At 38.9% G+C, this 13639-nt stretch overlaps 1 protein-coding gene across 1 annotated transcript in view; it reads right to left on the bottom strand.

The window, feature by feature from the left end:
* MANBA (mannosidase beta) overlaps positions 1-2090 on the bottom strand; it is a 94493-nt gene extending 92403 nt beyond the window's left edge. The window contains exon 1 of the mRNA XM_075201015.1: positions 1585-2090. Within this exon, the coding sequence (XP_075057116.1) occupies positions 1585-1809 (225 nt within the window). The 5' untranslated portion in view covers positions 1810-2090. The remainder of the gene's footprint in view (positions 1-1584) is intronic.
* Positions 2091-13639: the final 11549 nt, after the last annotated feature.

Here is a 13639-nt window from a genome sequence, read left to right as displayed (position 1 = left end):
TGCAATTGCGCATGTGCAGTTCGCAGACATCCCTGCTGAGAGGTGGAGAGCGGTGAGTGACAGGGAGGGATCACATGATCCCTCCACACATGCGCTGTCCAGCTCTGCTCTTCGGAGCAGAGCTGACAGCACTGAAATCCTTCAATTATGATAATGTACACGGCTGGCGTACATTATCATGAAAAGTGTCGAAGTCTGCAAATTGGATAAAGTCATTTCAATTAAAATCGAGAAAAATTGGTTGTCTTTGTTTGAAAAGATGCGTACGGCACGCTACGACGTGGAAGGGCGTACGCAGCTGCAACACGTGGCAACAACAGTATTTAGTCTTTTACATACATTCGCACAAACACGCATACTTATAAAATAGTACACATTAATGGTAGTTGCAACACATAGTCATTTATGTCGAAATATAGTAGTATTTATGTGTAATATTATAAGTTATATGCATATCAGTAAAACATATGGTACACGTTGAAGGAATCATGTCATGTGTGGTATCATACTAATCCCCTTCACATTTGCGACTGTCCGGTTCACTCTGCGAAGGGATCGCAGAGTGCATACGCTAGTTATTAATGTTAAGGAATTATGGACTATTATGATTAGAAATCTTGGCGGGAAGATCAGAACTCATCCCCTGGAGAGATGACCCCTTCCTTTGGATTACTGAGCTTAAACTAGCCTATGATCTGCAACCCCCTGGACCCTCCTGATGCCTGGACCAATAGAAGCAAGCCACACCTTTGCATTGTTTTACTGAATCTCTGTTTGCATATAAGCAGCAGCTCCTCATCTAGTGTTCAGTCACCTAGACCACAGACTTCAGGACTGAATGACTGTACACTGGATCCAGAGCGCCTGCGATAAGCAACGGCTGTACTTATTAATTCGCTTGAGTATATTCTGCTTTTTGAGAATAAATCTTTGTGCGTTGGAAACACAAATCGAGATTCGACAATCGTTATTGGATAGCGACAAAACGCTCATAACACAAGTTACCGAAAAAACTTTTTTTCGGAACTTGTTACATTGCAGCTGGGAGCAGTCACCATACTGTAGAATGGTGACTTCTCCCAAAAACGAAGAGGAGTGCAAAGCAGCAGATATCCACGATATCTGCTGCGATGCACCTTTCTTAAATATGCGGAGGACACAGAGGGACCTGATGTTCACGGTAAGTGCACTATCATTACTTGTTAAATATGCCCCTTTATGTTTCAAATCTGATTTGGAAGACACCTAGAAGTTCCATGACCTGCATAAAAATTAGCCTGTGGATGTATTACACGCAAACACTATACCATGTTTTCTAACACTTCTAGTGACCTAAAAGTCCATTAAATTTGCATTTAAAGTTGCAAGCACATTTTAAGATATATAAAATGTTACAAAACAGATCTTATCATAAACATCCCAATTACCACAAATTACTTAATATAAAGAGTGGATGAACAGAGCAGATCCAAATGAGAGAAACCTTAATGAAAGAGGAGTTCAACATGGGGATGTTTGATAGGAATGGTGCATTTGACCTGCACGCGAGTTAATTTACATTATAAAAATCAGTTTATATTGTACCTTAATAATCCCCGAGGTGAATAACGCAGTGTGCACACAACCAGGTACATCGCCATAAATTCTAGTAGAGCTGTTAGAGTTACGAATACCCCATTTTCCGTTCAAACTAAACACGTGCAAAGTACTAGTTTCATTTGCCCACGGGTGTCCAGAGATAACTTGAAACAATCCCATAACCGTCCACCACTTGGCACAGCGTAATACGGACTCCCATCCTGAGATCATAGCGGTTAGAGGAGCAGCAGATAAACACAGACTTCTCTTCTGTTATTGCAGACGAAGATCTGAGTATCCGATTCTTGCTGATTCAATTGGAACGTTGTACAATCCCAAAGCGACTGGACGCAACTAACATTCTGTGAGGTCACAAAGACGTCCTGCTGACTTCTACAGTCTGCTACATTCATAGAGTATGCGCCTGTTCCTGCTGCAGACCGATGATCACAGAGACTATGCCGATTTAACACATTTAGTTTCATCCATATAATTATCACAGACTTCCGGGTTCTGGCTATGGGGTTATGGGTCATAAACTGCAGGAGGCGTTTGGTCTGTGAGGCGGTGTTTGTTCCGATGCTTCCAATACGGAAGTAAATCCATCCATACATGTCCAGTTTGTGAATTTTGATGGGTTGGGAATGGGATGTTGTAAACTTGTAATATATTTGATGATTTGTACACAGAATACCTTTACACATAAAACTGCACTTATTTTTCCACCTTCTTGAGCATGCGAAATTGTTCTGGCAACCAGGGTGAAGGGGTATATTTATCAACTAGCACATTTTTGACACAATCATTTTTATTCCATTAGGCAACGATAAGGAATGAAAGATTGTGAGCAACTATTAAAAGTGTTCAGCTGGAACCAGGGCCATCTTTTCTATTGGGCACGATGGGCAGCCGCCCGGGGGCCCCACAGGCAAGTGGGCCCCATAGGCACGGCTCTTAATGAGAATAAATAATCCTGCAAAAGAAAAAAACCTGCAAAAAAATCCTTCAAGGGTCACTGAGCAAGTACATCTATCTATCTCTATCTCTATATATCTATGTATCTATATACATCTATATATCTATATCTAGGGGCCCCGGTGCACTGCTTTGCCCGGGGGCCCATAATGTTGTTAAGATGGCCCTGGCTGGAACAGCAGTCACAATAAACTGCTGTCCCTGCGAACACACAATATTACACATATAAAATATTCCATGCTTACTAAATCTTGGACCAAGCTGTCCGGGAGGTGGGGCTCTATCATCTGGGCGTGGTCACGTAAATTGCATCTTTAGGCCGTGCCCCCTGCTAATCTTTGCCAATTTCAACCTATCTGTGACGGGATGGACTGCCTATGTCACCTTGTCTGTTGTTGCTAGGAACCGACTGGGCTCACTTTGCTCCCGTTCCCTTTCATTATGCCCTCTAGCCGCAGTAGGAGGGGCTTATGAATGCTGCCACCACTGGACTCCTTACCGGCATCCAGTATCAGGTTTCTTCTGGGTAACTGATGTTGATAGTGTACACTGTTACTGATGTACCTTAGCTGGTACCCCTGACCTCTTCCTATGAATCAGGGTTGCTGTGTATGGATCCCTCCTGGCCTATCACACTGGCCAGAGCTGCTGGGTAGCGGGCAGAGCGGTGATACCAGAAAGCTGGGTCCAAACCTCAGAAACAGCCAGGAACGGATTAGAGTTGGATCTAATCTGTAGGTCACAGGGATAGAGAAGTCCAAGCAGGTCTTTGAAGCAAGTGACCCTGTAGACAAGAGAGACCTAAGATGCCACATTGGATATTAAGAGTTCATCTCTCAGGCCAAGGGACTGGATGTCATCAGCAAAAGACCTACCGTAAGAGTTCTCTGCTGACTTGATTTATTGCCCAGAAAATAGTGTTATCAATTTCATTTGATTATACTCTGGTATTTTAATCAGTTTTGGACCACATATAGGGCATATTTGGCTTATTAGACAATATTGTTGCATGTGGGGCAGGAATAAACTAAACATGGGAATTGACATGACTAAGTCATGACTAAGCCTCAGGGCGAAACGTACGTCGGGCCAACGTCACGCTAGGTGACGTCAGACCCGGAAGTAGGTGGAACTGATCGCGGCGTTCGGCCACCAGACAATGTTTGATTAAAACATGCGCTTTAGGTTTTAGGTTATAGTAGCAATATCCTCTCAAATATTATATGCCAGTGCTCCAGTACCAACTATTTTTAAAGCAGCATACCATTCATGGGCGGATGCTCTATATACCAATGTGCCGCTAATACAGGGAGGACTCTAAGAGGAATGTTTCCCTAGTATTTATATAATAAGCTCTATGAGGAATTACTGCCCATAAATATAAATAGGCAATAATATAAGAGTAAAGAATGATGATATACTACTAACCTAATTGCATACCATGAAATAATATTGAATAGCATTTGTTAAACATAGATAAGCATTTATCCTGCCTCTCTTTATGTAATATACAAACTCTACTAATGAAGAATATATTTTAGCATATGACTAAAGTGGTGAAATACATTACTCACTGCTGCCATCTAGAGTCTGTATGTGTACAACAGATTTATATAACTGTGTTTAATCAATCAGTGCCACATTGTTGCTATTGCACAATATATTTGTAACTAGGACACTTATATGATAAAAACTCTACAAGGACACAGATAATTCTATACGGATTAACTGTAAGCAGCTCTTTACTTATATAGCACCATTTTTACTTATGATACAAGACATGCAAGCCCTGTTTATATATCATAAGGAGGTAAACCATCAATAGGTTTATATCTGAGGCTTCATATATGCAAGATCATTTCCACTACAGGATCCATTATATTTTAATTTCTCTCTTTATTCAACACTTTATTTCAAATATTTCGCTCTTCCTTTAACCAATTACTAATAAAGTTTAATGTATTAAATACACCTCATAGCTTATTGTTTATACCTGGAGTGCTATTTTGGTCAACTTCTTCTTTTTTCCTTTGTTCCTCAGAATACATCTGTAAGTAATACTCTGAATTTAATCCCTTTATTTTAAACTGGGTTTTTTGTGTATGTTATGTCAATTGTTTATTAATTGGGTTTTTTTTTTATTAACCTGTAGGCATCGTACTTTTTGTATATTAAATCTAACAATTTAATAGTGATGTCTTTATTGCTCTAAATGAATTCACCGACTAGAAGAGATAGATTGCTTGACCATGCTAAACCTTTCATTGCTGAGGTGTGTGTTGTGAATAGATTTGTATACCAAGCCCAGTGTGTGCCTGCATGTACATTTGTGTAATAGAGGCTTGAGGGGTTAAGTGTTAACCTTTTAAATGCCGGTGTGTGCCTTGCAAAACTGGGGGTAACAAGGAGTGCTCATTGTTTGCCAGTGTGAGACAGTATATTGGGATCCTATTGCCCTTATTCAATAGGTGGTGGCAAACCTGAAGTGTATGGGGGTGTGAGAGCCCTGTTGCGGAGGTGATTCTGCAGGTCCATAACCTGTGTGATAGGTAAAAAAAGAGACTGAGTGCTGGAATCGTGTGTAACCTCATAAAGTAGACACTTCCAAGTCACAAGTGCGCATAGTGCGTTTTGTGACAGGTAAATGTAGTCAGGAAAGGTTTCCTGACAAAATAGAGGTGATATATTGCTTGACGGCATGAATATAGGATAAGATATTAAATCAGGGAGTAGCCAGAGGGGCTATTCGTGACAAATGGGGACATGAAATACAATCAAGAGATGGAACATTGAACACAATAAAGTGCTCTAACTCTAGAAAATTTTCACTAACATTTACACTCCCACTCCCCCATCTCTGCAAGGTTAAAATTGGTCACAGCATTTAAAAGCTGCTGAATATAGCCATGTGGTGCCATCCTTTTGGAACATGTTTATACAGCATACAATGGGTAAAATATTGTGTACTCAGTACAAATATGTGGGCAAGGCTGCACATCCATTTCAGTATCTCACATGGACATGACCTAGTGACATAATACTACTTAACTTTGCAAAGTACCAAATCATATCCAACCATATCAATATGGGCACTGGCACAGATTACAAATGCTGAAAATAAGTTGTTTTGATTCATTTGTAAATAAAATACAAAAATAATAACATATACAAAGGAGCAACAGAATCAAAGCCCATGTGCCCACAATCAATGTATAGCTTTGTATAGACTAATAAAAACTTATTAATAGGAAAGGAAAACTATCCAGAATGCTTTTCTTCCACTTAACTACACATATATTACCTTCTGATTGCATGATACAGTGTTAAAGCATTTAAATATCCTTCTGGCTGCAGGTGATTAGCTGATCTTTCTTACTAGTTAAAAATGTACAGAAAACACTGAACAAGAGCAGTAGGAAATCATAGACACCAACCAAACTGCAGCTTCTGTTAGTGAGCTGGTAACTTGGTAAAGATTGATAACTACATTAAGTAGACCATGCACACAGTGCAGTCCTGCCACCCAGCATGAGATCTGGCGACACTGTGGTATGTTCCTATAGTTGGGAAGATGGCGTGCACAGGGCCATCTTAACAACATTATGGGCCCCCGGGCAAAGCAGTGCACCGGGGCCCCTAGATATAGATATAGATATATAGATGTATACAGATACAGATATAGATATAGATATATAGAGATAGATAGATGTACTTGCTCAGTGACCCTTGAAGGTTTTTTTTGCAGGTTTTTTTCTTTTGCAGGATTATTTATTCTCACTAAGAGCCGTGCCTATGGGGCCCCCTTGCCCGTGGGGCCCCCGGGCAGCTGCCCATCGTGCCCAATGGAAAAGATGGCCCTGGGCGTGCACCCACACCAAGAGCAGCCATCTTTTAACATTTGCTAATACTCCAAAGGATTTCAGTTTTTTAGGCATGTGACTCATTTTTAGTAAAGTAATCAAAAGTACTCAACATAACCAATTACCAATAAATTGATAACCCTCCCATAATATGATGTCTTGTCAGTGTAGCCTAATGATAAGAGATGTCACTGTGGGAGTGCCAGTTCAGGAAAGATTAAGAAAATAAGACACTTCAGTTTGCTATAAATCTGCTTATAGCCTGTACAGCGGAAAAACAAAACTGTGACACAATTAAGCCCAGCAAATTTGAGGTTCATGTCCTTTTTAGCAGAGTGTAGCTTTTATAGCTAGTTTTTCATATACAGTCAAGTCCATAAATATTGGGACATCTACACAATTCTCATATTTTGGGCTCAATACACCACCACAATGGATTTGAAATGAAACTAACAAGATGTGCTTTAACTGCAAACTTTCAGCTTTAATTTGAGCGATTTTACATCCAAACCAGGTGAACAGTGTAGGAAGTACAACGGTTTCTATATGTGCCTCACACTTTTTAAGGGACCAAAAGTAATGGGACAAACTAAACAATCCTACATCAAACTTTCACTTTTTAATACTTTGTTGCAAATCCTTTGCAGTCTGTAAGGAAGGCATAGACTGGAAGGCATAGACATAACCAGACGCTGGGTTTCATCCCTGGTGATGCTCTGCCAGGCCTCTACTGCAAATGTCTTCAGTTCCTGCTTGTTCTTTGGGCATTTTCCCTTCAGTTTGGTCTTCATCAAGTGAAATGCATGCTCAATCGGATTCAGGTCAGGTGATTGACTTGGCCATTGCATAACATTCCACTTGTTAGCCTTAAAAAATTCTTTGGTTGCCTTTGCAGTATGCTTCGGGTCATTGTCCATCTGCACTGTGAAGCGCCGTCCAATGAGTTCTCAAGCATTTGACTGAATATGAGCAGATAATATTGCCCGAAACACTTCAAAATTCATCCTGCTGCCTTTTGTCAGCAGTCACATCATCAATAAATACAAGGGAACCAGTTCCATTGGCAGCCATACATGCCCACGCCATGACACTACCACTACCATGCTTCACTGATGAGGTGGTATGTTTTGGATCATGAGCAGTTCCTTTCCTTCTCCATACTCTTCTCTTCCCATCGCTCTGGTACAAGTTGATCCTTGTCTCATCTGTCCATAGGATGTTGTTCCAGAACTGTAATGGCTTTTTTAGATGTTGTTTGCCAAACTCTAATCTGGTCTTCCTGTTTTTGTAGCTCACAAATGGTTTACATTTTGCGGTGAACCCTCTATATTCACTCTTGTGAAATCTTCTCTTGATTGTTGACTTTGACACATATACACCTTTCTCCTGGAGAGTGTTCTTGATGTGGATAACTGTTCTTCTGTCATCCACCACAGTTGTTTTCCGTGGTCTTCCGGGTCTTTTGGTGTTGCTGAGCTCTCCGGTGCGTTCTTTCTTTTTAAGAATGTTCCAAACAGTTGATTTGGCCACATCTAATGTTTTTGCTATCTCTCTGATGGGTTTGTTTTGATTTTTCAGCCTAATGATGGCTTGCTTCACTGATAGTGACAGCTCTTTTAATCTCATATTGAGAGTCGACAGCAACAGATTCCAAATACAAATGTCACACCTAGAATCAACTCCAGACCTTTTACCTGCTTAATTGATGATGAAATAACGAGGGAATAGCCCATACATGTCCATGAAATAGGTTTTGAGTCGATTGTCCCATTACTTTCAGTCCCTTAAAAAGTGTGAGGCACATATAGAAACCGTTGTAATTCCTACACCGTTCACCTGATTTGGATGTAAATACCCTCAAATTAAATCTGAAAGTCTGCAGTTAAAGCAAATCTTGTTAGTTTAATTTCAAGTCCATTCTGGTGGTGTATAGAGCCCAAAATATGAGAATTGTGTCGATATCCCAATATTTATGGACTTGACTGTATAACTATATATTTATTTTTAATGTTATCTTATAGGTATATTTTGTCTGATTGGATCATGCAGTCTGGTGAAATATATAGTGCCTTCCTATGCATAACCAGTTGTTAACATTGGCGCCACAAAAATCTATAAAAACTTTTTTACAATTAAAACTGATGACATCAAGTGGCAGATACAGTAGTGCAGTGGGCACAGTATTTTAGTCCCAATGTAATCCTACATTAAGAAGCATATTCAACTAAGTGTTAGCATCCTCTATAAGATGTTCTATGTTAAAATATTTGCTCAATCAGCAATTGCTTAACAGCTGACACACCCTAATCCCCTGCAAATATCCAAAATTAAGACTAAGGTGCAAAAAAGTTTTAAAATGGAGACGTTCAACTGAAAATACTATGCAGTTAAGTGGCACAACTGGCACATGTTTAGCACAGACGTGTTAGACCATCATCAAACAAATTCCTTATAAATAGCACTGCTGCCTCACAGCACTGGGGTCTTGAGTTCAATCCCTGACCATGGTTTTATCTGTGTGGAGTTTGTATATTCTCCCCGTATTAGCGTGGGTTTCCTCCCACACTCCAAAAACATACTAGGATGTTAATTGGCTGCTATTAAATTGACCATAGTCTTTCTCAGTCTGTGTGTGTTAGGGAATTTAGCCTGTAAGCTCCAATGGGGCAGGGACTGATGTATGTGAGTTCTCTGTACAGTGCTGCGGAATCAGTGGTTCTATGTAAATAGATGATAATATTGATAATAATAATAATGATGATATTGTATACATCTTTTCTACGTATGTCTACAAGGCCTCAGTCATATTTCATATATTCTCATATTTTCATGTATCTCCCTGATAATCTCTCATATTGTAATTGAACAAAATTAAATTTATTTTCCCATTGTTAGTTATGTGTGTGCGTGTGAAAGCTATTTAATAAGTTGAAAAATATATTTGCAAATTTTTTGCTTGAACACTGTATTTGCCAGCACAGTGCTCAATTTCACCTTGCATCTAATTGAATCTGCCCCATAATGCAATATTTATTTTAGTTTCAGGAACATATGACACTTTAATAGGTGACTATTACTAATGTGCTAAGATTGTTTATTTAATATAAATATAAAGGCTACAAGTATATTTAAGTTGATTTAAAAATAAAATAAAAAATGGACAACCCGACCTTCATCCATAGATGTTTCAGAGGAATCTCCTGTAAAGGTTCAAAGGGTGATTCCGTTAGGGCCTCCAATACTAGGCTCAAGTTCAATGGAGCCAATTGAGAGCAAAAGAAATGGTTCCTCTTTCTTTGCCACCTGCATATATTTTATCATGTACTAATTCTTGTCCAACCTACTATGTAATACTGGACTTTTAGTGTGTTGACCGCTAATCCTTTATCAAGCTCATCATGTACAAAGTCAAGTATAGTACCAGTGGATGGACTATTTGGTGATGTTTATCCGAACACCATTTTTTCAGAATGTACCCCAGATTGTATAGTATGTCTTAGATTTTATTTTCTCTTTCTTGCACTTAAGAGTAGAAATTTCTAGGAAAACCTTGGTGCTTTATGTGTCTCCTCGCAGTAGCCATGGGGTCAAAGAAACCTAGGTTTAGATGGTTTATTAGACCTTGATGGATTATATCAGGCTGAAATTGAGGGAGCCAGTTTCCCCATGACTAGCTGTAGTTCTTGAGGAAACAAAATATTGACAGGGCCAAAAATGGTAATATTATTATCACTATTTTATTTAGGACCTGAGCTATCTTGGATGGAAACATATCCCAGACTGAATTGTCATTTTACATGAGAAGGCATCCACAGCCATTACTCATTTACCCACCTATCAGGCAAAAAAACAAAACAAACCATCCTTACTTTGGCATTTTCTGCTGTTGCCATGAGATGCACTTGTGGTACTTTTCAAGTTTCAGAAATAATGGTCTCTTCAACACCTATTCTCCTGGGTGCATGATATTTTGGCTCAGTAAATCTGTTCTGGGGTTTCGCTCCTGCTATATGAGCCACTGACAAACCTGCCAAGTTGTTTCCTACCCACAGCAATAAATACCACACCTCTTCCATAGTAAGGCTTCTTGTGTCCCCTTGATGTTTTATATGATACCACTGTTTGTTTGTATGAATGCATTGTGATGTTACGTGTAATGAGTGCTTGGAAATAATAGATGCTCTGATCACTGTAAATTTTTTATGTTGCATCCCAACCATATTGGCAGGCATCTTTCATGACGACTGTGTTTGTGTTCTGCAAAGGACTTGCCATTCCCTAGTGTTGCCTGCATATCCTGGAAAACCTTTGCTTGTAGATTATCCAGACACATTCTGCAGAAATCTATCCACTGGGTTGGACCTATGATAACTTCCCTTCTTTTATTATTCAACCATAGTCCTGCAGCACACAAACGGTTACTCTTTCTGCATCCTTTACTGAAGATGCTGCTATTAATACATTGCCTAGGTAAAGCCATAGTTATGTGACTTCCTTTCTCAATTTTGCCATGATCATGAATCAGACAAACATTTGCACGGGCAGGGACTGTTGATTTTAAATCTGCAAAATCTCTGATGTGATATTGGAATGTAGAGGGAGGAGTCCTTTAACCCGGCCTCAGTGTGGTGGAAAGTTGTTACACAGACATTGAGACTGGACATTATATTTTACTCCTGATTTTGACATTTTAAGGATGATTTTAGAAAAGTAGTAGTAGATTTGGAAAAATGAATTATTAAAAAGTATTTTGGTTTTGGAATTATTATTTCTACGTAATCTTCAAAAAACAAAACAAAAAAATGGGCAACTTGTTATTTCTAATCTTAAAAATATTTTTTTTTATCTAAAATTAAACTTTCCTTCACTTGTATGAGACCTTTGAAAACTAAAACAAAACCAGTCTTACAACTAAGCAGTTTTACATAGCTCATCACTACAATATGAAATCAGATGTTCCAGGCATATAAATTTGTAACACGCTTGGCAGGTACAAGAGATCTTACAATCTTTTTTTTTTTTTTTTCAGAGGGACAAACTTGTCATCTTTTTCAAACACCTGTACTTTTGCTGGCACCAAATTTAAAGATTGGTCCAATGAACTTTAGAATTCTTTTACTAATTGAAATACATCTTCGGGAATGCTTCAGGGAAGTGTTCATTTAGGAGAGCAAGACCAAGGTTTTGAAGAATTTTACATACTCTTTGCAACAGTTATTTTACCTATATTGCGATCACATTGATTCCAGCCATCTTTAGCATAGCATAAAAAAGTCAGGTGCCATTTTCTCAAATTGCAGTTCACATCATACATTGCACAAAGCTCGTCTGCAAGATCTACTCTGCCTTTTGTCCAGTTATAGAATGTAGTTTGTTTCTTCGTTTCTCCAGTTAAATTGTTAATTTGTTCATAGGTGTAGGCTTGACATAAGCAAAACCACCTTATTCTTCTTAGGCATATGGGACACAATTGTAACATCTTTGCAAAAGCCAAATCTAGATGAATAGACATCTCTACGACAAATTCCTCCAGGAGTTCACCAGTCTTATTTTTATGTAAAACATCACCTAATAAAATGTCACAAAACTGTTACGTCGACATTGAGGTTGAACTCCAGCTGCCGAGAGGTTTGACATCACAAGTAAAAAGATGCACATAATTTAAATACACCCAGTGTTATGACCCAAACTCAATGCCGCAGAGTTAAATTGTCAGATGTTAAAAATATTCCTACCTCCAAAGCATTGATGATGGATAGATTATTGAGGCCTCTTAAATCTAGAAAAATTCAAAAGCATCGATTATGTTTTCCGACAATGGCGATATTTGATTAAAAACCTCTGCTACTGGTGTTCTCCACCCAGCTGTTCTTACTTGCGACCTGGCTCTTGGAGCCCAACAGGGTCCTATTATCACATAAACCATTGTTTCTCCTGTTTTAACTGGCACTATGTGAGCACCACAGGTAGCAGTGTGTTACACCAATGACTATCAGTTTGACCAGTGTAGTAGGCAATAAAATCCAACATTTTCAAATATTATTGCAAAGTAGTACACTGCCCCCACCCGGTTACTTCTTAATGCCACCCACCTGTCAAGAGCACTGTACTGAAACTCTGCACATCACTCTTTGGCTTATAATTTTCAAATTTTGTTTTCTCCTACATTAAAATATTGTGATTTTTGAAATACTCCTCACAGAAATCAATAACAATAGAGCATAGTTTTAACACACTCATCTGTGGTGGTTGATGGTTTCTGAAACTTTGTAATTCTGCCTCCTACCTTAATATCTACCATAGACTGTCACTTGAGCATGACTGGGAGCAAGGTTTTGCAGGGGTCCATAGATCCTCAATAGCAGAAAGGAAAGGGGGGGGAAAAAGAAAAAGAAAAAAAAAAGAAAAAATCTGGCGTGAGGTGCTAAGCTGATAGCACCTTGTATAACCTCTTTCAGGTCTGTAAAGGTTTGCTTCTTTATATTCTCTATGCCAATTTGCACCACCAGGGTGCCTTAGAGAACATCTTACTAGGCCTATGCAGAGGCAGCCAACTTTAATTTCCCCCAGACATTTTGCAATTAGAGCATTTAATTTCTGGCCTTCAAAAGGGAGCAATAGCTTACTCTTGGAATCTACATCCACTATGCATGGCCACAACCATAAAGTTATTTTCTGATAGCAACTGAAGCCATAGATGCCACCCTAATTGGATCTAAGTATGCCTTACACATACACCCTGTTGCCTGCTGTATTTCATGTACAATCTTAAGAAGCTGTATACTTTTTTTTTTTTTAATTCATTACATAAAATGGACAATGCTCTGGCTGGACAGTTGTAGTCACTGCAGGCCTTAATGCTGCCCTGGATAGCAAATTAAACTTCTTGAATATTGACAATCTAGCTACTGCAGTGTCAACGATTGACAGCATATCCCAAACCAGTCTCCTCTAGAGACAAGGAGGATGGGAAGTGTATAGATAACAAAAACCTGTTTCAATTAAAGAAATATTTTTCAGGATATTTCCATTATTTTGAAATACCATTAATAACTTTGGTGTAAAAAGGTGACACTTTAGGAACCTGAAATGTTTCCTGAAAAGACTAACTTTAAGAAGCATTTTCTATTTCCATTACTCTGACTAGTTCAATAGATTCATTAATAAACTTAGGTTGAAATTACATTCCTCTGGACACACAGTCACTCCTCATAAGATATGTCTGA

The sequence above is a fragment of the Mixophyes fleayi genome, chromosome 1 (assembly GCF_038048845.1).
Source record: "Mixophyes fleayi isolate aMixFle1 chromosome 1, aMixFle1.hap1, whole genome shotgun sequence".
NCBI lineage: Eukaryota > Metazoa > Chordata > Amphibia > Anura > Limnodynastidae > Mixophyes > Mixophyes fleayi.
Note: the sequence above shows the minus strand (reverse complement) of the source record. Positions and strands in the feature narration are given on the sequence as shown.